At 39.2% G+C, this 26,022-nt stretch overlaps 1 protein-coding gene across 2 annotated transcripts in view; it reads left to right on the top strand.

The window, feature by feature from the left end:
* Window positions 1-8,777: 8,777 nt before the first annotated feature.
* Window positions 8,778-26,022, top strand: part of DKK3 (dickkopf WNT signaling pathway inhibitor 3) — a 40,749-nt gene continuing 23,504 nt past the window's right edge. Inside the window, exons 1-4 of one of the 2 annotated variants that reach the window (XM_070934156.1) lie at window positions 8,778-9,102; window positions 13,960-14,196; window positions 20,699-20,836; window positions 21,948-22,028. In XM_070934156.1, the coding sequence (XP_070790257.1) occupies window positions 13,984-14,196; window positions 20,699-20,836; window positions 21,948-22,028 (432 nt within the window). In that variant the 5' untranslated portion in view covers window positions 8,778-9,102; window positions 13,960-13,983. The remainder of the gene's footprint in view (window positions 9,103-13,959; window positions 14,197-20,698; window positions 20,837-21,947; window positions 22,029-26,022) is intronic. The other variant, XM_070934148.1, reaches the window with a different exon arrangement.

Raw genomic sequence — 26,022 nt, 5'->3', positions numbered from 1 at the left:
CCCTCTGAGAATGCTGTATGTCCAACCAGTATGAAGCTAGTTTGCCCTCTTGTGGTGCACCGGTGCAACAAACAGATTAGACTTCTACTACGTGCATAATATTGTAGCTTCTCTGGCCTTGTAGGCCATACCCTAAATAAATAAATCTGTTGTGGCCTGCCAGCTGCCAGCGGAGCTGGCGGCAGACTCGGATGAGGAGGAGGTTGGGGAGGAACTTGGGCCAGTTCTGGAGTGTGGGGAAGGCTGTGATGGATGCTCTGTGTCAGACGCAGAAATAGAGCCAGGGTCGTCCAACATTTCCCAGCCACCAGAGAGGCAGCTGCCTTTGGAGGCTGATATGAGTGAGAAGGAAGAACAGCTGGGGCCTGTTCCAGATGCACATATGCGTAGAGCAGTTAGGAGAGGTGAACAACAGAGGACAAGGAGTCAACTTGGGAAGCAAAGCACATGTGGATGCTGAATGGGCAGGGCCGGATTTAGATGAAAAGAGGCCCTAGGCTATTCCACTTATGAGGCCCTTTCACCAGTGGTGGGATTCAATTTTTTTAACAACAGGTTCTGTGGGCGTGGCTTAGTTGGGGGTGTGGCTTGGCAATCATGTGACGGTGGGCGTGGCTAGCTGGTCACGTGACTGTGTAGGCGTGGGTAGCTCGTCATGTGACCGGGTGGGCGTGGCTATGTGCATAGACTTTTTTCAGAGGGCTGAAAAAAGTCATTTCTGACTGGGCCTCGCACTTTTGACCGGTCCTCACACTTATGACCATCCTCACATTTATGCCCGTGCAGCTTTCTTAACAACCATGTCACTCATTTCACAACTGCTTCTCTTCACCATGGTGACAAGATAGGGCAAAAACGTAAAATGTGAGGACAGTCGTACGTTCGAGGACTGGTCAAAAGTGCGAGGACCAGTCAAAAATAACTTTTTCAGCCCTCTGGGTAGTCGATATGCACAAAAGGATTCAGCAATAGAGAGGGATGAAGGAAGGGAAGGGAAATTAGAGTAGGAGTGAGGGTAAGAGAGGGAGGAAGAGAGGAGGAGAAGGAGAAAGGAAGAGGAAGTAGGGAGGAGAAGAAGAGGGGGAGGAAGAGAAAGTAAGAAGGAAAAAAAAGAGAGAGGTGGTAGGTTTGAGGAGAAAGATTGCTGTACAATAAAAAAGATGAAAGGGAAGAAAGCCAACCCCAAACAAATATAAAGATATTAAGATAAAGAATGAATTGTTAAACTTTAAAGAATAAAAGAGAACAAATATGAATAAATAACAATAATTAGAAACACACATACAAACATACAATGTATTTTCTTTGAACAGAGTATTTGGCCGGTTCACAAATTTAAACAGTGTTTAGTCATTTCAATTAAATTTACAATTTCTATATTTCCTTTTTGCCATATTTATTCCTCATCTATTTTTGTAAAAAACCAATATTACCCTTCATCCTCATCTCTAATCTTAATCAAATTCAATTTTTCCCTTCTATTCTATATTATACCCCTTCCCATTGTCATCTATTTTTATATCCATCCTCACATTGGTTAATTATGTAATATTAGTTGTTTAATATAAATTCAACATTTTAATATAAATCAATTAGTTATATAACTACCTTTTTTGTATATTAATCAATATGAACATGAATATTCCAATTATTTCCATGCAATCCAATTTCTTACAAATCCATTAATTATATTTACCAATAATAATAAACCAAATAATTTCCCCCCTATATTCCTCCAAACCACAACTTAACCATTTCTGCTTTCAGAAATATACAATTAATAGTATCTCAATTATTACAATTCCCTAGTTAAATAGAGCTTTTTTTCTTTTGTGTTTTAAAATCTCCTCTTTTTCCCTAAATTTCCGTTGTTTGCACCTACCTTTTTTGGTGAGGAAAAAGAAAAGAATCTGCCTGCCTAATTTTCCAACGTGCAAAGCCAACAGCCTGCTTTACTTTCTCTTTCGTTTTTCAGTATAGCTAGGGGGAAAAAAATCTGCACTCTTTCCAAGCAAGCATAAGAGCACTGAGCAAAACAGCTGAGAGCAAATCAGCTGGGGGTCGGGAGCCGATCTAAGCAAGGGCTAATTAGCCTCTGCTGAAGCTCCCGGGGCCAATAAAATTACAAAAAAAACACCGAACCCTTTGTTAAATTGCTGGCTCCCCCGCCCATCGCCCACCACTATTTATTGGCAATAAATAGTGGTGCGGAGGGGCAGGGCAAGCCAGCAATTTAACAAACGGTTCGGCTGCACCACTGGCTCTCTGGGCGGCCCTTTGAAGCCCCGTGGCAAGAATTTGCAGTTTTTTTTTCCTCTAGCCATCGGAGGCAGCAATAGATGGGGAGTGGGCGGGGTAAGCGAACGGCCGGCGATCCAACAGAGCAGAGAGTGAGGGTGAGTGAAGGCTGGAAGCTGCTTTCTCCATCCAGAGCCGGTGGGGAACCATGTGGCAGCCCACGTGGATCCCAGGCAGCGGAACTCAGGCTAGGGAAGGGGTGGGCAATTGTGGCTCTTTTACAACCTGTGGCCTTCAACTCCCAGAATTCCTGAGACAGCCAAGCTGTCTCAGGAATTCTGGAAGTTGAAGTCCACAGGTTGTAAAAGAGCCACAATTGCCCACCCCTGGCTACGGTAGGCTGGCGCCGCGCGGGTGGGAGGCGAGGGGCGGGCGAGCCAGCAATTTAACAAAGGGCTCGGCCGAACCCCCTAGAACCCCCAGAATCCCACCACTGTGTAGGCCCCTCTTGATCTTGAGGCCCTAGGCTGAAGCCTAGTTAGCCTATAGGAAAATCCGGCCCTGTGAATAGGCCCTCCCTGGCTGGGGAATAAATAGAAGGAAAGGGGAGTGGTTGTCGTAGGAGACAACAGTTGGTATTTCTGAAGATTTTGCTCATTTTGTTTCATGCCACAAAGACTGCTTGCCAGAACTTAATTTGCAGCCTTTCGGCTGGGAGCTCACGGCCTTGCAATTATCGCAAGGAACTGATAAGGCCTGTTACTGTAGTTAACTCCTTGAAGGACTATTGCCTGGGCTTTTCGGTGGGTGAATGCAATTAATTCACAAGAGGTAAATAAAGAGGGGTTTTTTGTGACAAGGAGTCTGTTTCTTGCTTCTGCTAAGGCTGGGTCAGAACAAAATCCCACAACCCCTTTGCCCTGTATATGCTAACCCCATTTTTCAACACATTCCATTCCTTCCCTTCTCTGCTCCATTCTGACACCCATGTCCCATTGCAGCATATCGCATGACTTGTTCTCCTTGATCTACCTGCAACTTTTCTTCCCCCACTTCCCTCAGTTGCCCAAATCCAACTGCAGCATAACTCACCCTTCCTGAACCTTCCCAATGTCCTCTCCTTCTGCCAATTAACCAGCCTGCATAACACCCCCCCACACACACACTTTTACCAGTGGTTCCCAGCATGCCATGTCTCATCACCTCACCTGCCTCCTGAATGTCTCCTGCTTTCTCGGGTTCATCTTTTCACTGACCCTGTACTACACAGCAGCACAGTTGGCCTTCCACTCAGTTGCCACACTGATGCCTATGTGCACAGTTGCCAAAGAATACCTTTAGTCCTGATTGTTCCTTATTCTTATCTTCTAAAATGTTTCTGTCCAAAACCATATTGTAGTCCAGTTGTAAACAAAGCAGCCCTGCCTTGTTTCCTATATAGACCAAAACATTGAAACCATACAACTGTCAGTTAGAGCATAGAGTATTCTAACCTAGTTGTTTGTGCATGGAATGTATTTGCATTCAATCATTCATGCATGCATGCATCCATTCATTCCATTTATACAGCTGCCCATCCCAAAGCATTGACTCTAGGCAGTAACAGAGGATTAAATTAAAAAACAGAATACAACATAAAATACAATAGTGTACTACTTTTGAATTTTGAAGCTTGTTATCTTTTGAAGTGTAGGAAGTTAGCACCCACCCTTTCCTGGAAGACTGAAATATTTTGGGAAGTATGAGAAAGGCAGAATATTATATTTCACTGGGATAACCATGTTTTGAAGCAGCTCCCATCTTCCTGCCCCCACCCTTTGTCAATGGGCCATTAAGGCTTAGGCCAGTCTATTCTACATAACAAAGATCTACCTCCTTCAGGCAGAGCCATAGTAGGAATTGCCAAAGATCCAACAAAGATAGGATTAGCTCTCTACACAATATCAGCAGAAACTCACCACATGTGACCTGGGAAGCACATGTGACCATCAGCTAGCTAAGACCCCCACCCCCTGGGAGTCTGACAACCAATCAGAGTACTCTTTCTGGGCCCCAGGAAGTTCAAAGCCAGAGAGCATAAAACCTGAAAAACTCGCTGTATCTGCCCCTTTTCTGTTCAGGAACTCAAGCCATGTGATCCTGTCCACCATTAAACCATCTTTCCAAGCAGTCTCCATGTTTCCAGTGTCTTTTTCCCCACTTGGAGCAGAACCTAGAAGGAGATTTCTTCCAACAGAAGAAAACTAAAAAAGTTTAAAGTTTTGATGTTTTAAGGTAAACATATTATTCATACTCTTGAAAGGATTTTAGCTTTTGATACAGCGGTAGAGGTACTTTATGCCAAAAAGGTTTTAAGAAGCACTTCCACCACATATAGTACAACAATAAGCTTTTAGTTTGTAGGAAGTTAGCACCCACCCGTCTCCTAGAAGAATGAAATATTTTAGGAAATATTAAAAAGGCAGAATATATTTCCCTGGATGAGAAATGGAGAAAGACAAAGCAGCTTCCTGCCTCCCCCCATCTTTGTCCATGGGCCATTAAGGCCTCAGCCAAGCTCATTCATTCCCCCCACTTTTGTCAATGGACCATCATCTGCAACAAAAAGGACCCATCTAGCAAAAGAAACTCACCACATGGCACCTGGGAAGATTACATCAGCCAGCAAGGCTAGCTAAGACTCCCACCTCCTGGGAGTCTGACAACCAATCAGGATACACTTCCTGTGCCCCAGGAAGTTCAAAGCTCAGAGAGGGCATAAAAACCAAGGCATATTCAGCATCTCGCCCCTTTTCTGTTCAGGAACTCAAACCATGTGATCCTGCCCACCATTAAACCATCTTTCCAAGCAGTCTCCATGTTTCCAGTGTCTTTTTCCCCACTTGGAACTAAACCCAGAAGGATATTTCTTCCAACAAGTTGACATGGAATTTCAGCACATACATGCTGCTTATAGTTGGAAAGAAAGAATCTACTTATATCTGAACCATGCCACTTGCTATGGCTCAGAATAGGGCGCAATGCTATATGCTAGAAATAAGGATTTGGGGAAAACTCTGCATTTTCAATGGGATTAGCATGAGAACATGAGCATGGGTAGCAAATAGTAGAGTATTTTCAGTATAATTTTATAGATTTTTGTAGAAGTACAGGTAAAAGAAGTAGAACAAAAACAAGGTTGACCAAACTTGTAAATACGATTCAACCAGTTCAATGAAAGCTAGTTTAAAAACACACACATTTATATAAGCTAATTACTAAAATAGATTTAAATAAAGAGAAAAATGAAAGAGAAAATAACAGTGTAATATATAATAATATATAAAAACTCCATATTGCTAGAATGCAAAATTTTTAATAAGTTTTTTCTTTTTTCGTGTCAGAAGCGCCTTCAAATTATAAAGCTTATATATAAGCTAACATTCAACACTGAGCAAATAGGTATAAAAAAGCACCACTTTTTGGTCTAATAAGTTAATGCAAGGTAATACAGATCAACTTTTAAGCAATGAATGAAATCTAGGGCATACGGAATTGTATTATTCAATCTTTCTTTTCTGTCAAATTTCCTTAAGAAGGTTCCTTTAGAATATTTAGAATCAATTTAATTTTTCTGAGTGCATAGTAATTTTCCGCAATTCAGCCACAATATAACTGAGGTTTCCTGACAGATGAATTCCGTATCTGGAGATATAATTTAATCAATATTAAAAACTTCCTACCCGGAGCATACAAGCAGTCCTTGGTTAGCAACCACTTGTTCAGCAATTGTTCAGTCCAAGCACAGTCTGCTCCAATATCAATAACTAATCATGGCAAGAGTACATTCAAATTAGTCATCCTTGGAGCAGCAAGCAAATGTGTTTCCTCCTTTAAAAACCAAAGTTCAGTGTTTTATCTATGATAGTTGGATGTCCTTCTTCCATTGGAAGAACGGAAGTGAGAGTATGAAGGTGTTTTAGGTCAGGGGTCTCCAACCTTGGCAACTTTACAACTTGTGGACTTCAACTCCCAGAATTCCTCAGCCAGTGCATGCTTTACTTTACAAGTCGTAAAGTTTACAAGTCGTAAAGTTGCCAAGGTTGGAGACCCGTTTTAGGTCCATGCAGGTATTGAAGCTTGTAAATGTGCCACCAGAGAATACATTTGTTTCAATTTTTCTCTGATGCCAATGATAAATTAAAGCTGATTTTATGATGTACATTATGACTGATGATACTGAGGCATCTCTTATTTTATTTCATCTCTCCTCAGCACTGGACGCTTATCAATAATTTGTCCCATGGAATGAGAAGAGGATGAGAGTCAAGTTTGATCTTGAGATTAGAGTGCCAGGCAAGAAACTGGGAGACTGGGAGTTTTAGTCCTCATGTAGGCCTGAAAACCAGCTGGGTGATCTTGGACCAGTCACTCTCTCTTTCAGCCCAACCCACTTCAAAGAGTTGTTGTGGGGAAAATAGGAGGAGGAAGGAGTATTGATATGTTTGCCATCTTGAGTTGTTTATAAATGTAATAAAAATTAGATATAAATGAACAAAAATAATTAAGGATGAGTGAATAATCTGTAGATCAAAATGCACTTGTGCATTTGTGCATAACTTGGGCTTATCAAAATGTACAACAGACATTCCTAACAGTAAAAATCAGTGTGAATATTACAATTGGAATTTTGTCTGTAAAAATTTTGGAGGCATAAAATGATTGCTTCTATATTTTGAATGGTTCAAACTCAGCTATCATCACATTTCTTCCCTATCTAAAAAAAACCGACATGAAAAGAGTCACAATTTCCAATGTCCCTACTCTAGCTGCCAGGTTTCCATGGTTTGGCAGCCAGATAATTATTCCAAAAGAAGTTTAACATTTCTTTGCAGTACGTAACGGGCTCCTAAGTCTGAATTTAGGCCTACCAGAGAGGAGAAAAGTGAACAAAAATCTCCTTCAGGAATTTCAGCTGGTTTTGCAACTGGCTAGAGTGATGAAAAGCATGGAAATTAATTCTTTGGGGTCACTTGGAAGATACAGATTACAGAAAGTTTAGTGCAAAATGTTCATGGTCTTACACATTAATGCTCAGCATGAAGAAAATGAGCAAGATGAGTGTGAGCTCTTTAACTCAACAATCATATTTAACAGATATAAAGCAAAGACTTTGTGGGAAAACTCCCATGACTGGACTATAATAGTGAATAATGCAATTTTTTTCAAAACACACAGAACCAATTCTTTAATTTCAGTTTCTGTTTCCAATTTAATAAAGTCTGAAGTATTTGAAAGCATAACTGAGCCCCATAAATGTTGTCTGTTATTCACTTGACATGTTGTGCAAGCAGAGGAGCTGAAAACTTTCTCTAAGAAAAAAGCCATTAAGTAAGGCATGAGTTTGTTGTGTGTGTGTGCGCGCGCGTACCTATGTGTTATGGCCAGTGCAACATTATTGTAAATTAGTATTAGTCCCTATTCAGTTTTTCTTAACCTGGTGTTGGAACTGGACAATTCTCCACACCTTCTCTAACGTTGACCAACCCTTAGGTCTTCCATGGTGGAATTCCTCTATATTTGCTCAATTAGGCAAGTACTTAATAAGATGTTTCCTGCCCTAAACCTCTTAAAGGTAAAGGTTGCCCTCACACATATGTGCTAGTTGTTCCTCACTCTAGGGGGCGGTGCTCATCTCCGTTTCAAAGCCGAAGAGCCAGCGCTGTCTGAAGACGTCTCCATGGTCATGTGGCCGGCAGGACTAAACGGCAAAGGTGCACGGAAAGCTGTTACCTTCCCACCAAAGGTGGTCCCTATTTTTCTACTTGCATTTTTTACGTGCTTTCGAACTGCTAGGTTGGCAGAAGCTGGGACAAATAACGGGAGCTCACCCCGTTATGCGGCACTAGGGATTCGAACTGCCGACCTTTCGATCGACAAGCTTAGGTCTTAGCCACCGAGCATTCAAAAAAGTTAAAAATAACAAAAATTATTTTATGTTTAAATTATGCTTAGACCGGCAGTCACATTAGCCTGTCACGAAGGGGAAAAAATGCTAATAAGTGTATTCTGCCAATCAAGCTTCAGCCTGCCTCGCTTTGCAAAGGAAAGTCTCGCCTTGAAGTGTAGAGCAGATCAAATGTTACTTTAAGTCTACATTCCTTTTGAGAAAGCAGGACGACGCTTGTTCCAGACCCGGATCTCATTCCACTTTTGAGAAAGCAGCCGTCTCAACCGAACTTATCCAAAAAGTAAACCTCAATTAAAACCAATGCTGTTGTTGTTTTCGTACGAAAAAAATCAGTCCCCTCCCCCACCTCCCCGTCTTCTAAAGCAATCCCATTTTTATACCACAGACCCGCTCCAAGAACAACCTTCCGCTCCGGGGCAGCTAATTCAAGTGGCGGTGGGGAGGGGGCGGGAAAGAGAAGAGGTTGCGGAGGGAGGGGCTGCTAATTGGCTCTTTCCTTCACTAGCAGTTCCCCCCCCCCACTAATTTAACCCCCCCCCCCCACCCCATTTCTTCCACTCTCCCGGGGTTTGGTAGGTCTTTGCTCCGGGGCAGGCGAATGCCGCGAACGGGCGCGGGGGAACTGCTGCAGCTTCGTTTTTTTTCCAGCCTTGGGTCAGCTTCCCCAAAGGCTCTTTCCTCGTCCTCCCCTCTCCCCCCCCCGCGTCCCGAGGGCGGGTGGCCCAGCCAGTCGGCGAAGAGAGGAGGAGGTGCGGAGGTGCCAACGCATCCCTCGCTCAGGCGCACCAGGGAGACCGGCTGCAGACCGGCGAGAGGCAGGCCCAGGAGGAGCTTAGCGCGCCTTTTCCAGATCCAGGAGCTGATCGGAGGGCAAAAAAAAAAGTCCGGTTTCTTCTAGGCTTTCTGTCTGGTGGGTAGGTAGGCGCGCCGGGCTGTGGAAGGCTGGGCTGGGGTTGGGCGATGGAAAGATGCTGTTTATTTACTCGTTGATCACGTGTATAAGCGATCGACCCGTGCGGTCTGCGAACGAGTCAGCAGCGATTCCTGGAAGGAGTGGAAGGTTTTCGGGATCGAGAGGTTTTGGACCCTCGACTCTCCTCAGGGCTGGGATTGGGGGGGAGGCTTCCCCGAGGCTCAGATGGAGCGTATCGGGTTTAGTCTGCTCTTGCAGCCTTCTCGCCTTCCTCGGGAATCGGCGGCTCGGTTCTTTGCGCGGCTGATGCTGCTCGGATGGTTCCGCGCTTTGGAAGAGCTGGGAGCCTTCGGGCGACGGCGCGCGCCGCAAGATGCCTCTTTGCAAGATGCCTATGGAGGTTCTCAGTCATCCGGGTCCCGGGTATCTCAAAGGGGCTTTAAAAAAAAAAAATGGGTTTGGGTTTTTTTTTCTCCTCCTTTGGGAAAGACGTTTCGCTTCTCATTCTAGAAACTTCTTCAGTTCTGACTGGGTGGGGTGGGAGGTGGGGGATGGAAGGATTTTGACCAGATCCTTGTAAAGGAGTATAGGTAGTCTTCGACTTTCGACCCCAATTGAGCCCAGAATTTATGTGGCCAAGAAATTTGCCGAAGTGAGTTTTGCCCCATTTTATGACTTTTCTTGTCACGTTTGTTAAGTGACTCAATCGTTGCAGTTGTTAAATGATTAACAAGGTTGTTAAGTGAATTTGGTTTCCCCATTGACTTGGCTTGTCAGAAGGTCGCAAAAGGTGATCATGTGGCCCCGGGACACTGCAGCCGTCATAAATAGAAAGGATGCAGCCTTCCATCCTTTCGAGGTAGGTAAAATGAGGACCCGGTTTGTAGGGGCAATAAGCTGACTTTGTATAAAAAAGAACACCGCTTGGAGGGGGGGCCGAAAGCCCTACTAAGCAGGTATATACAAAAGTATGAAGGCTATTGCTTAACGCATTGTAAGCCGCCCTGAGTCTCCGGAAAAGGGCGGCATATAAATCGAACCAATAAATAAATAAATAATAAATAAATAAATATGAGCCAGTTGTCAAGCATCAAGTGACCATGGGGATCCTGCAAAGTGTGAAGTGTGAAAAATGGTCATAAGGCACTTCTTTCAGTGCCGTTGTAACTTTGAATGGTCACTAAATGAACTGTTGTAAGTCAAGGACTCCCTCTCATCCCACCCCATCCAATCAGAAATGAAGAAGCTTTTTGGATGAGAAGAGAAATGTCTTCTTCAAAGGAAAAAAAACGAAGTCCAGTTGCCTTTTGAAAAAGCACTTTTGAGATCTTTTTATAAGAGCCGGTCCATTAATTTTCTGCCTGCTTAGGAGGTGTGTTGTAATGGTGAAAGAGGCTATCACTACAACCTCAGTGCAACTGGGGCAAAGAGCCGCTCCCTGAACTTTGACCCTTTTCTCATTACATTTTCTAAGACTGTTCTTTTTTTTAATGATTTTATTCGTGTAGTAATGAAATGCTGACCCTAGAATTTTAGTCCCATTGTAGGCATGAAAGCCAGGTGATGATTCTGGTCAATCACTCTCTCAGTCCAATCTATTTCGCAGGGTTGTTATTACGGGGAAATTAGGAGGCAGGAGTAATAGGTATGGCCATTACCTTGAGTTGCTAATAAAGTAATTAAAGAGTAATAAATAAACTCCTAAAGAGTGAATGAATGAATAAATAAATAATACAGTCCAGTAAAAATTATTGGGCTTAATATTTGGGGGAGGAACAGACTGAGGCCTCAAACTGCCTAGAAGCTTTCCGTGGTCTGTAACATACATAACACTATGTGGATGAATTATGCATATGTGGTGCACTGTGAATTAGTAATGCATCCTGATAATGTTCTTCATAAGGGTGGCTCAGTGGCTAAGATGCTGAGCTTGTCGATCAAAAGATCGGCAGTTCAGCAGTTCGAATCTCTAGTGGCGCGTAACGGGGTGAGTTCCCATTATTTGTCCCAGCTTCTGCCAACCTAGCAGTTCGAAAGCACATAAAAAATGCAAGTAGAAAAAATATGGATCACCTTTGATGCGAAGGTAATAGCGTTCCATGCACCTTTGGCATTTAGTCTTGCTGGCCGCATGACCACGGAGACGTCTTCGGACAGTGTTGGCTCTTTGGCTTTGAAACGGAGATGAGCACCGCCCCCTAGAGTTAGGAACGACTAGCACATATGTGCGAGGGGAACCTTTATCTTTTACCTAATGTTTCTCATGGGGGGGAGGTTGTCCTTCAGTGTGGATTCCTGCTGATTGCTTGGGCAATTTACTTGGCAATGTTTTTTAGAAGTGATTTTCTATTGCCTCCTTCCTAGGGCTAAGAGACAGTGACCAGCTCAGTTACCTAGCTAGATTTGTCTCTAAGACAGGACAAGAAACAGTTCCCTGGTGTGGTCGGGTGTTGGAGAGAGATTGGCTGAGCCGATGGTGGGGTGGGGAAAGTCAAATGCGGAATTAGTCTGGAATCACTTTGTGGGCAAAGTGTAATTCCCCCTTTGAATGCCATTAAACTCATTGGGTGAGTTTATCTAAACTCACCCAAGTGCAAACCATCAGTCTGAGAAGATTCCTGGATATAGGCTTCAACAATAAACTAGCTATTTGTATTCTTCATTCGTGGGTCTGGTTGTTGACACTAAGCGCCTTAATAATCTACACCAAATTGACTTTCTTATGAGGGTAAAAGACTCTTGTCTATGAGATCCTCAGTCATCCAGGTCATGGTGGTCCCAAAGGTGCATTTTTAAGATGCAACTGGACTTTCTTGTTTTTCTTTGAAGACATTTTGCTTCTCATCTAAGAAGTTTCTTCAGTTCCTGGATGAGAAGCAAAACGTCTTCAAAGAAAGTGCAGTTGCCTCTTGAAAAAGCACCTTTGGGGTAAAAGACTGATATATAGATATCTTTATGAGAACTCTCTAAAGGGAAAGTGAGGAAGACAGCAGCTACCTCAGAATCCTGTTGATGTGGACTCTTCCATCTCAAGGCCATTACCAAAAATTGTGTCATGGGAAATATCATAGATCTTTGCTATTTGCTTTTAAATAATATTGAGCGCATTTTAATTATTATTTATACTGTTCCTTTGGGAGAATATAACAAGATATAAATAATTATAAAAATGAATAAATAAAGTATCCATCTGTATCAAGTATTATTGAAATTCCCCTAAATTGCTTCTTGGTAGTTGAATCCATTCATCATATATTTTGGATTAAAAACTTTGGTACTGAGATGCAAACCAGGACCGATACTCAGGACAAATTAAATCCTTCACTTGTGGGTCAGAATACTTTAGACATAACTATGAATTAAATTTGCCACATATATGGTGAATGGTTGTATGGTGGGAATTGTCCATAGGAAGACAATGGTTCTTGAGCTAGAAAAGTGACTAACATGGATTCAAAAACAGATACATTTGGAGTATCTTGTAATTGCCCTGATTGCGGAGATCACAGGCGTTCCTTTGTAGCCAATTGTACACATTGTTACTTTCATGGAGATGGAAATTGGAGAATATCCATGTATATGAAAATCCATGGTACATAAGAAATTAGCTTTTAGGATACGGCAGTATCTCTGCCCTTTCTGTCTTCATTTAGCAACTAAGATGCTAAACAAAATGTAAGCAGGCAGTAAAACTGTAGAGGAACACTTGTAAGCATTTATAATTAAAAAAGAACATTTGGTACATCTTAAATACATAAATACAATTCAGTTGTCCTTTATATTTGTGGATCAGAGTGATATTCAACCCTGCAGCCTTATGCCATGTTAGCTACTCATTTCCTCAAAGAGTTTGTTTGTTCTTATGTAGCCAAAATGGCACCATTCACTCAAAGATGGTTAGGCTTTATCTCAAGAAGATACTTCATATTGTAGAAATGATGTATTTCTCCTTAACAAGGGACTTCACATCATTTCCACCTCAAAATCCCTCTGGCAATCCTTGTATGTGCAAGTATATGCTGAAACATCTTCTAGTTAATGGAACTCAGAAGCTTGGGGAAATCAAACGATGCTTTGATGTTAGAAGAAGGGTTGCATACAGATAGTCCTCCTCATTAGTTTTTCTTCCTGGCCTGTCCATCTTGGTTCCTTTTGGACAGACTCCAGTACATTAGCAATTATAGTGGAGCCTGGCAACTCAGTTGTTAAGCAAAGCAGTTGCCAAGTAAAACTGCAAATGTGTTTATGATCTTATTTTTTTTAGCTTTCCTTTGCTTGCAGACCTGCAAGGCAAGGACTGATCATAAAGTTACTTTTCATCACTGTTGAAACTCTGGAGAGTCATTAAATGAGCTAGTCATTAAACAAGGACAACCTGCAGATGTTGCTTCATGCAACAATTTTAAAAACATACAAAAGGATGGTATTATAATATGGCTTAGTTTGCAGAAATCACCCAAAGAATCGAGGGAGGCAAGAGCCTGTAGGGCAACTATCCTCCAAAAGAACTTAATGTTTAATGGCAAGCCCATTGGTAGATATTGTACATATCCAGGTGTGAGAAAAGAGAGATAGAAAAGAGAAAAGAGATTTGAGTACTTTGTTGGAGCTGGAATTCTGAAAAGAAAATTTCAGCCTTGCAGCATTTTTTAAGGTTACTGTTAATGTAATGAGTAGAAGTTCCAGCTTTTTGAAGAAAAAGCTAGATTAGTATTCTTAGAACTTGAATGAGTCATCTTCTTGGCTTTCAGTACCTATCATCTAATATCAGTAATGAGGATTTGGAAGTTCTCTTAGGAGATGTTCTCATTGGGGAAAAACTAAGATTGAGGTTTTTGTTTCTGGTCTTTTCCTGTAGAGAATCATTGCGCCAGCTCTGACGATGTTTCTGCTTGGCTTGACAAGACTGCTGTTCTTGCCAGCTCTTCTGGGCATGGTCTTTTCAGCTCCTGCTTCAGACAATAAGAAAAAGGAGCAACCCCAGGAGATAGTTCTAAGCTTTCCAAAGGATGAAACTAGCCTGAATGAAATGCTCCAAGAAGTTGAGGAGTTGATGGAGGACACTCAATACAAGCTGACCAATGCAGTCAAAGAGGTAAGACTTTAGTCCCGAGAGTTGGGGAAAGAATTTAATGTTTAAAGCTGATGGGGAATCTTGCTACAGTATGCTTTTTAAGCTCAGGGGTTTAGATTAACAACAAGAAGATTAAAATATAACATACCTGTGCTCCTGAAATGATTACCATTTTAGTTGAATACTTGAAGAAAAGGTATGTGTCTGTCTGTGTAATGAGAATAATGAGGTGTAATAAAATGGTGGAGAATCTACCTGCTCAGCCTAGTAGGGTTGTGTAGGTTAATTTGGGTGACTTGCCTAGAAAATGGGCAACAGAGAGCGTGAAACATTAAGGGTGTGAATATTTTATTTAAGTATTACCAGTATCAATAACTATTTTTATTCTGCTAATATTTATATAGTTTTAGACCTCCAGGGGTTAATTCATACTACAAGGCATGCTTTATAGTCTGTGTGTATTTTTGAAGGGCTGATATGTAACATCATTTTCTAATCTGATCTTTGTCAAAAAGACTTAATAAGTGTCAAAGGCAAAGATGGTAGGGAGAATGAGGCAGAATAAAAAAGAGTATCTGTAACTCTAAAATGCACGCCAAAAGAACTTATTCATCATATCTATGTAGAAATTTAATTGCAAATCTCTTATAAAGAAGACAATTTTTGTTCCTCGTTCATAGAATAGGCCTGCAATCTTGTCTTATCTGTGCTTTTATTTTATAGAAAAATACAAAGAAAAAAAAATATCACTTTCAGCTTGTCTTTCATTTTTCTTCCCCTGGAATCACACACGTTTTCAGGCCAGTAACATTAAGGTGGAGTTTGAGCTTGTTTTCCATCCTGATTAACTGTTTTCATGATTGAAAAATGGACAGATCTAATTTGGCACATTTTCCTGTTGCTGATCTTCTAATGTTAAATCAGTAACTGTGTGGAAGGAAATCCATCTACTTCATTAAATAGTACTGGCAGATTTGTTGCTTTGCAGACTAATTAAATATACACACATGTGGAATTTTGGAAACTTTTTTGTGTCCCCCCCCCCCTGCTTTTCCGATATAGGAGAAATTTATTGTCTAACAATCTTGTATCTCATATTTTTTCCACCTCCAAAATACCCTTTCACAAATATCCTGAACGTGCCATTTTAGAAAGAAATGGATCTGATTTTTTTTGCCAACCTACAATTGACTATGCATGGACAGGACTGGAAGCCATACATCCTGCTTTACAAAGCACAGTGGTTTGTTCATATAATCTGCATCTAAATAAACTAAACTGACATAGCACAATGTGCACGTCAAGCTAGTGAGTTTCCAACCCCATTTGATTTGATTTGGAGCACTGTACTTTTCATACTAGTCAAGTTTGGAAAAATAGGCTGCATACCAAACCCTCTTAGAAGAAGTAAATCCTGTTAAATAGACACTTTATACAATAGTATATTTTCTAGTTGTTGCCTAACTGTCTGTGTCTTTTTAAATGTTTGCTTTTTTAAAAAAAACTTCTGAATCCTAGACCTCTTATTCATCAGCATTGGGGGTGGTGGTGGGGTTTAGCTCATTGTGTCCTTAAGCTGCTCTTCTCAGGTGCTCATGCCAACTTCTCTTAGCTAGCTAAGAAAATTCTATCTGGAGTGAAATACTTGGGCAACAGCTTGCAAGATATTTAGTCCATCAACAGCAGGGTACCGCATCCTCCCACTCTATACCTCCGAATTAATTATTGGAGCCTAGCTGCTAAGAAAATAACAGCTGAAGCATAAACTGAAGCAACAGCTTGGAACAAACCCGGTGTCTGGCTTCAGTATGGCTTAGGTGTTAACTGTTTTATAAAATTCATAGCAACCTACATCAACCACATGGATCAATTAAACTTTTTATTTTTAGTAATTTTTGTATTAATTCAACAACTTGCCCACCACTTATTCTTATGCAACAATATTTATGTAATTAGCCCAAATAATTAAGCCATTTTCTTGGTAGCATAATACAGAAATCTCAAAAACATGTTACAACTGCAGCAAAATAATTTGTCATGATAGAAGTCATTACTCAGTTTTCTGGATTTTCTTATTTATTTGAAACTTCTGTATACCACATTTTATTTAAAAACAAACACCCCATCCCTTGATGTGGTTTTTGAATAAAGTCCAAACAATTCAAATACATTAAAAATAACTGGAAGTTTATACTAAAATATTATATTAAAACATATAAAAGAAAAGACAAAGAGAAAATAATAAAACAGTAACTAAACCGAGTAAAAACATCAATAAGGAAGTAAGGCTCTAAATGAAACAAACAAAATGTTAAAAAGTTATGATATGTAGTTACTTACCAAGCATATCTAAATTATATTAAAGTAACTCAAATACCTTTACAATCCCAAAGGCATGTCACAACTTTCGAGTACCCCTAATGTTTGGAAATTTAAAATTGAAAAATCTGACATGCCCTACTTGATGCTGGGAAAGAGATGAGGAGCTTGATCAGGAGCAAGGTGATTGAACTCAATTACAGGGACAATGAATGCACCATTGAGAGACTTGAAAGAACACATTAGGGATAGATCTTCATGGAGAAAATCTGTCTATAGGATCTCCTGCTTGAGCAGGGGGTTATACAGATTAATAGAGTTGGAAGGGACCTTGTAAGTCATCTAGTGCAACCTCCTGCCCAAGCAGACCCGACACTATTTTTGACAGATGGCAGTCCAGTCTCTTCTTCAAAGCTTCCAGTGATGAAGCTCCTACAACTTCTGAATGCAAGCTGTTCCATTGATCGATTGTTCTCACTGTCAGAAAATTTCTCCTTATTTCCAGGTTTAATCTCTTCTTGTTCAGTTTCCATCCACCTGTCTGGCCTTCAGGTGCTTTGGAAAATAGCTTGACCCCCTCCTTTCTGTGTCAGCCCCTCAAATATTGGAACACTGCTAATTGGACTAGAAGACCTCCAAGGTCCCTTCCCTTAAATTCTGTTATTTATTTCTCTAGAAATCAGCTAGAGGGGATGTTGCTTGAATTACTGCCTTGGATATGTCAACCCCTACTAACGTGCACTATTTATGATACTTGGGTAGGAAATTCATTCTTTTCTGTTTGGTTTTTGAGTGTCATGATGTATGCTTCCCTCCTCTTCCCTGCTGCTTCCCTGGTTTGTTTGTTAGTTTGTTCTTCATTGTGAATGATCTAACTGCCAATCACCTTGACTCTTTATGCCTGGGCTTCTAAAAAGAAGTATTTGTTCTGATGATCCTGAATCTCAAAGCAGATTTGTATCTGTTATCCATTTTCTTTTTCCCTGCCCTTGCCTTGGCCACACCCTAGGGAAAAATACTTTCATGATTTTGAAAAGCATCATGTTTTAGGAAATGGAGACAAGACAAAACAAGGTCCTGCTGTGTAAAATCAACAGGTTTTTTTAAAAGAATAATTTGTTCATGGATTTATTCTTCTCTCCCTCTCGCCTCATACTCATTTATTCTGACCAAAAAGGCTGTTAAATCTGTCTTCAGTATTCTTGATATTCTGGTATAGCCCAGCTTTTGTTTACAGAGCTGAAAGTGATTCAGCTGTTTCAAATTTGCTTTCCTGACAGGCTGAAAAAAATGTACTTGTGCTTTCCTTTGTTCTGAGATCTAGTACTTTGTACTTTCACAGTTAACTCTTCTACCCAATTTTCTGTTTTCCAAGTATATGTTGTGCTTGTTTGCCTCTGGGTCTAGAGTCAAGGCTTGGATTTAGTGGGCAGCGAGTGCTGTTGACTAAGAGCAGAGTTTCCTCTCACTTGTAAATGGAAACAGTGGCTTCATCTCGGATGAAGCAAAAACAGCTTCCTATCAGAAGACCTGTCTAGGCACGATGGTGCCAGCACTTCATTTTAGAGATTAAGCCTAGCCTGTTTATAAACATTCTTGGGACACAGCCAGTCTTGGTGTGATTCTGCTTCTGATTTCTATCACCAGCACATTGCGCTACTCAGACAAATGTCACTGGAATCAATGTACTTCCTTTCCATTGATGTGCGGAGAATTTTTAATTGCCGTGGAAAGCTAGAATTGCATTGATCTTCTCCCACCTTCCATTCTGTCTTATGATAAGCAGCAACAGGACAGACTTATGATAAAAGGGGTCTCTGTATTGAACAGACTTTCTCACTAAACATTGGAACATAATGGTTTGATTTAAACTTCTGGAAATTATACTTCTAATTAATTATTATTCTGGTCCTGTTCACATGAACTGGGTTTATAGTTTTGTGTCAGTGCATAATCTCATGTTTTGATTCTTATAGATCAAGCAGTGTTCAAGTATTGTAGCTGAATCAATGGTGCAAGTCAAGCTTTTTATTTCGCTCACAGTTTTCAACCTTGTGCCTAGTTTTTGTTTGACTCGACTGCAAAATGAAGGTGAAAACTGACTGCCTAACAGCCTTAAAATGATTTACCCATAGCTTGTCATAAGAATGTGCTGTGGAATAAGCCCAACATTGAAAATTAACACTGAAAGATGGAACAGTGCTCTTATTAATAGAGTGTGACTGGTATTGGCAGAATGATCTATGCTGCCAATAAGATCAACTCCTGGAGTGTGCCATTTGTATTCAGATTGATCCCTAATTTTATGACAATCTTGTTTTCCCTTCCTAAGAATTCTGTTTTTCTGTGATTGGTTAAATTGTAAATCTTTAGTTGTGAGTATAGTGAGAATTAAAAATTGTGGTAATTTGTTTATTTATTTGCAAAATTTCAAAATGACTCCTGCCGGATTGGTTAGTTCACAATGAAAAAACAATTTTTCCCAATCTCTTGAAAGGAGATATGAGCAGATGTGCCAGTTCTCCTTACAGCAGATGGTCATGGACATATCTAGAAGCCAAGCCACGAAGGGCTTTATAGGTGAGTGTTTGGTAATAGATTAAAGATGGATAGTAAATTTCTTAGGTTACCAATCTGGCTGTGTTCCTGCCTCAGATAGTTCAAAATAAGCAGCTTTTGAAGGATCATCAGATTTTTTTCTGATGAAGAACAGTTACTCCTGAATACCTTTAAGCAGCTCTTTTTTCTTGATTGGTTTACTGCGTATTTGCTAAAGGCAAATACGATATGTGCATTTGCTCTTTTGGGTTAGGCTAGGTACCAAGAAGGTGTGGACTGTTTTGTCCTAGAGATCAAATAACAGAATCATTGACAGCTATTCCTTTTCAAAGATTGAATAAGATAAGAGCGATGACAAGAAAATAGGTGTGATTGTAAAAGCCTTTGTAATCATTTGTCAAAGAAACATATTCTAGACCAGTGTTGGCGAACGTTTTTGGCACCGAGTGCCGAAAAGGTGGTGTGCATGGGGGCGCGCCCATGCCAGAAACCGTAAGAGCAGGTGCCCAGTGTGCATGCGCATGCCAGGAAGATGATCTTCCGGTTTCCAGCATGCACATGCACACTGACCACTTGGTCTTGTGGTTTCTGGCATGCATGGATAGGCGAAGACCAGCTGGCTGGTGCGCATACGCAAGGCAGAAACCAGAAGATCATCTTCCCGGCAAGTGCATGCGTGCCGGGCAGCTTCTCTTCCGGTTTCCGAAGCTCCCACGTGCATGAAGACCAGCTGGCCGGCACACTGGAACCTGGAAGAGCAACGGGCGATGGCTCACATGTCTGGAGAGATGGCTCTGTATGCCACTTCTGGCACGCGTGTCATAGATTCGCCATCACGGTTCTAGACTGTTCCTGTTTCTTAATAGTTTTTTCTTTACTGTCTTTCACGAATGAACATTTTATTTAACCCTGTGTCAAATGTGTTTTCCTCCTATGATGAAAAGTATAAATCGCAGTATTTTTAGTTTTATCGTGATCATTATTGAAGTAATAATATAAATCTGTATTTTATATTTTTGAGTTTACACCAAATATCTACATGAAATAATGTTTTGTTTAAAATCCAGGCACATATTAATTTCTGGAATAAAGGCTGGAGAACAACTTTTGATTATATCTATTCATATTCATAAGGATAACATAGCTGTGTAATTTTACAAAATTGGTAATATAGCATCAGGAAATTGAAGTTTAATCAGGTAATTACCATGGCTGTAGCATAGACTCTCAGAGTAGTGGAGGAAGAATTGCAGTATCCAGAGAAAATAATTAGGAATAGAATCTTAAGAGAAAATTGTTTCTGGTTTGAAATTTGTTATTGCTGCCAACTTGTTCTTCCTTTCCAAAAATATCACCTTTCACCTTCAAAAGGATTTTCCATATCCTCTTCCACCAAAACTGCATAACAAACTTCTCTGTATTGTAAAATAAATATTCTGCAGTTTCAGACAAGGCAGACTGTACCACAAATAGTAAAGTTTTGAATGAGCTTTGTGCATGTGTATATTGCTTTATAAATTTAATAACTTTGCATGGATAATGAAGTCAGTCACTTGTCCTATGCAAAGCTGAGTCTATCTGGAAATATATATTTACTTATGTAGATGTTTACAAGTATTTGTAACATTAATCATAATTTTTCTAGATGGAAGCAGAGGAAGAAGGCTCTAAAAAGATAATGGGAATTGAATTTCAGAAGCTTCCTGCCAATTACCATAATGAATCCTACACAGATACAAAAGTTGGAAATAAAACTATACATAGACATCAAGAAATTGATAAGGTGAAATGCTTCTATTTTATGCTTTTTTATAGGTGCATATTTCCTATATAATTTCTGATTTCTTCAATTTAGCGTTCACCAGATGCACCGGTAGTGCATCAGAATTCACCCAATTGTAGCTTTTTAAAGATATGTTTGGTTTAAGAAGTTGCACAATTTGGAGTCTTATTTTATCATATACTCTGAAGCATCTTTTTGCCAACAAATCTAAACTATTGCATAACTCTAGTAAATTTTTGTGGCTTGGCCCTCCAGTTTCTATTGAGATCTCTAGAAACTATTTTAAAGCAATTGTGGGCAACATTTTATAACTGACTGCATACTTCTTACTTGCTGTCATGGTTCCAAAGCTATAGGAGAAAGGTTTAATAATGGTGGTGGTGGGGATATTGGGGGCATTTTGACAAATTCTAGGAGTAAAAGTAAAATGTTTTTCCTCAGAGGCTTAATGTACTGATTCCGGCTTTATTTTTTTTTCTAAAAATAGCATAAAGTAGCGCAGCTAAACCGTGGCCATTTTTATAGATTAGAGATGTTGCATAGATTCTGCAGGCTGTTCTAAAAAAGCCTCTCCAGTTGAATCAGACCACCACCTGTAAGGGGTGACCGGCATCAAGCAGCACATCTGGAGGGCACTATTAACCCATTTTCGACAATATTAAACAAGGAAAACAGTCTTAGATTGCCATAGATCCCTTTCTGCAGTAAAATCATAAATGGTTTCATGACAGCTTAGTTTGTTCTCTTTCTTTCTCTCCCTCCCCCCTCCCTCCCCCCCCTCTCTCTCTTTCTTTTGCAAATAGTGGTTATGTTTGTAACTTCATTAAGTGTAGTTCCTTCAGATTTTTAATATATAATATTATGTTTAGGGAAATTGGATGGGGTTCTGTAAGATATTAACTTTAAATTTCATTCCCCTGTCCCAAACCCAAATTCCACCAATTTCATGTCACAATTCAAAAGTATTTGTTTCATAATAATTATAAGTGATAATTCCGTTCATAGAACTAAACAAACAAACAAACAAACAAAAACAAACAAACCAGCACTGGAACATTATTTAAATGGATTAAAACCATTGCTTCACTGTGTATCTGTTTTGCTCTCTAAGGTAACGGACAACAAAACTGGATCTACTAGCTATTCTGAGACTATTATTACATCAATACAAGAAGACAGAAAGAGAAATCATGTAAGTAATTCTTGTTTTGAAAAATACCATATCAATAAATGAGCAAAAGTTATCAAAACCTATATGGCATGACTAAAACATAGGATTGTTCTACAATCCATTATAATATGCATTATTCATATTTATGGGCTACTCTGGTGACTGTAATTTGTCACTGGTTGTCATTCATTCATGCCAGGCATACTGTCATGTGTTTTAAAGTAATTATCACTAAATTCTCTAAATTATTGGGATGTTTGGTGTTGCAGACTGAAGATATTTGGAGGGAAGATTGCAATGTAATTAATATTGATTTTAGCTTGCTTGTGGCTTTGATATGTAATTTCTGTTTGTATGGATAAGAAATCTTAGTGCAAACATTAGTATTACTTAAATCAATGTGGAGTTATATTAATGTAATAAATTAATACAACACATGAACGTGATCAGAAATTAGATTTGTACTCCTTACTTCTGATTACAAAATAACCAGTAAGCTTTCCTCTCTGTTCCCTGATAAGCAGAGAAAATGTTGTAGAAAAACCTCACATCCTTAAATCTGTAACTTGTGTAGCTTTCATTCACAGGTTTTTATATGGATTTAATCATACTGTTTTTTATTTGGAATTCTCTTGAATTTATTTGTTTTCTGTGTCAACTAGAACAATTGTTTAGACAACTATCTTTGAGTTTGACAAAACCTGTGTTGTATCTTATGTTTCTGCATATACTGATAAAATTGGTGAATCGGACATCTGTCCCCTGTTTATCATTTTCAAAAATAGACTTTAGAGGGCCTTTTAAAAATGAACTATTTCATTACATGTGAGAAGATCAGCCACCAGAAAAGTTATTAAAATTGGTTTTCATGAAATAACTTGAGAGACTTCCTCCAAGAAACTAAATTATATGTACTGTAGGCTTTAATTTACTTGACAGATGCTATTTTTTTCTTAAAATAATTTAAAATAGGAAAATTATACTAGATTTTATGAGAATTATTTTTTCAGTCTAATCTGACTTTCTTAGGGAAATTCATCTTTAATTTAGGCTCATCTTTCTTTCAAATAAATAGGAAAATATTCACCAATAAATCAGTAGGAGTGTAGTGATATATGGAACTATTACCTTATTTATGATATTAAAACTGCACCTCTTGTATGTCAGAGTTAATCTTTTTTATATGATTCCATTTTGCACTGTTACTTATTTTTATTCTCATATTTTCCAAATTACATAGGAAGAGTTTAGGGGGGAATTTGAAAGGAATATTTTGCTGACTGAATGCAGTCTGCTATATTATATCCTGTTCTTCTCTAAAAGGAAAGTTTATACTATTTGTGGATGTCACATGGTGATTAATTAAAATACAAAGGTTTGGATTAAAATACTATACTCAATTTCCCAACATTGTTGAATCAAAATCTCAGTAACTTTTTTCAATGTTTGTTACTGTTTTAACTTATTTTCCCCACTAAAAATACTGAGAAAGTGTTTGTCCTTGTTTTTTATTTTCTCTCTCTTCTAATAATAGTTTTATTCCCCATTTTATGATAAGAAAAGAAATTAATAATATGGGCTTACTATGTATTACTTTTGCATTTCTGCCCTATCTCTTTTGTAAGGATGCATCTATTTAATAATTAGTGTTTTCAATAAAAGCAAAAGCTATTTCTCAATTTTATTTCCATCATGACACCATACTTTGATTTTTTTGTTTTGAGTTCTGGAATATAGTAATGAGGTTTTTACAGAGGAAAACATGTAAATCATAATAACAGGGTTGCATGGGTAATGCATTTGTAGAAAAACAGCCTTTACACTTTAAAGTTAAAGGTTTTAGATCAGCTGTTATAAATATGCTCTGTATTAAATTTTTAGTCACATGGATTCCATTTTATATCCATTAAAGATAATTCTTATTGATTACAGGATCTGCTATTCAATGCCTAAAAATACTGTCATATTTGTGTCATAGAGCAGTTCATTTTCTCTTCTCAGGCAAAATGATTATATTTATGATTCATTTCTGCTTACTCTTTCAATGACTATTCTGTGCATATTGTGCTTCTGAGCAGAAAGAACTGGTATGTTGATTTTGAAAAAAAATGTTTTGAGTTAGGCTGGACCAGCTATTTAGGATTTGGCAGTAAACAGATCACCTACTATGACTCTGTCTTTCAAATCTTAGTGTTTGTAAGGAAGGTGTCCTTTCTTCTGACCTAGGAAATAAGTTGGAAACCTCTTTTTTGACATTTAACCTATATTGAAGGAAAGTAAGGGCCAACTTTTTGACTTTGCAAAAACACGTATTCAGTTTAATGGTTGAGAGAAAGGAAATTAGAACTCTGCTCTTATTGATTTAATGATAAATCACTTTGTTAACAACTCCACATTTGATTTTATTGTCACGAACTTAGGCAAGCTGATCAGACATAACATTTTGATGTATCTTTACAGGAAAGATAATTTTTTTATTTATTCCAAGAGGCAATCACCTGGATTCTGTGATATGATGCTATTGATACAATCGGCACAATGAACAACATGTTTATGCAGCCCAGCAGTTGAACAAAAAATATAAAGTCATAAAATATGGAAATATTCTTTATCTTCTATATTTTAGGAAATGTAGCATTGCAAAGATCTAAAAAGTCATTTTTTTATTTGTAACCAGAAGCTAAAACATTTAGGGTAATTCTTTTTTTTTAAAAAAGCCTTCATTTTCATTGCTTTCCTTTTCTGAAAGGGATAACTCACAACTGGATGACAACCATTAACTTAGTTGTGTCTCACTTATGGAACTGCTTTGACTTGAGCACAGTTGAGACCAGGTTTTTATTGGTTTCTAGATTGTGACTATCATGTTTGTTTTGTCCATCCATACACCCATCAATCCACCCACCCACCCACCCACCCACCCATCCATCCAGGATCAAGCCACAGTAATTGCGCTTGTAATTTGATCATTAGTAGCAACTATACTGCCTCAGCAGTGGCAACCTCTACCTGAGCTCAGACGCTTAGACTCTTAGAAGCTAAGTAGGAATTTTAGTGGAGTTAGCCAGTCTAGGAAGTTCTAGAAACCTTTTAGAAGAAGGTTGTGTTAAATCTTTTCTGTGGATGCTGTCTTGAGGAGGTAAGCTTGATATTGCGAGTGTTTTTATTTATTTCTTTTAGCGAACACATTTGACTTTTATCCAGTGATGAAATCTAAAATTTGTTACTACCGGTTCTGTGGGCGTGGCTTGGTGGTAGTGGTGGGTAATGTAACTGGGTGGGCGTGGCCAATTTTTTTTTTTTATACTTTTAAAACTATTTTTTCTACAACCTCTTCGGCGAAGAGGTTGTAAAAAAATGCTTTCAAAACACTCTGACGATCCCAGCTGAGTTGCCTGATCGGCAGAGGCTTTTTAAAAAAGCCTTTGCCGATCAGGCAACTCAGCTTGGATCGTCAGAGGCATTTAAAAGAAAAAAAAGGGGGGTTTTCTTTTAAATGCCTTTGACAATCCCAGCTGAACCGCGTGATCATCAGAGGCTTTTTTTTTTACTTTTAAAAGCATTTTTTCGGCCAAAGAGGTTGTAGAAAAAATGCTTTTAAAAGAAAAAAAAAAAGCCTCTGATGATTGTGCGGCTCAGCTGGGCATGGGGGGGGCAGGGATTTTTACTACTGGTTTTCTGAACCACCCGCCTCCATCGCTACCGGATTGGGCAATCCGGTCCAAACTGGGAGCATTTCACCCCTGCTTTTATCCATATATGCAGTTCTTAATACGTTTTGCAACAGGTTTGCAGCAAGACAATTTTTATGCTCGCTACATAGTTCATCGATTTCTCTGTGGAGACTTGCTGAGACCCTACCTTTCTTTAAAAGGTCCTGCAGCTAAAGTACTTTTGATTCTTACATGAAACACAGCGTATTTCCAAATATCCAAGACAGTGCCTAAAAAAAGATAAATCAGAGAAGGAAAGGCAGGGAAAAACACTTTAAAGTTACTGTGAAGACCTAAAATAT

Source organism: Pituophis catenifer, unplaced genomic scaffold (assembly GCF_029215685.1).
Source record: "Pituophis catenifer annectens isolate HBS135680 unplaced genomic scaffold, rPitCat1.0.hap2 SCAF_1, whole genome shotgun sequence".
In the NCBI taxonomy this organism is placed as follows: Eukaryota; Metazoa; Chordata; class Lepidosauria; order Squamata; family Colubridae; genus Pituophis; species Pituophis catenifer.
Note: the sequence above shows the minus strand (reverse complement) of the source record. Positions and strands in the feature narration are given on the sequence as shown.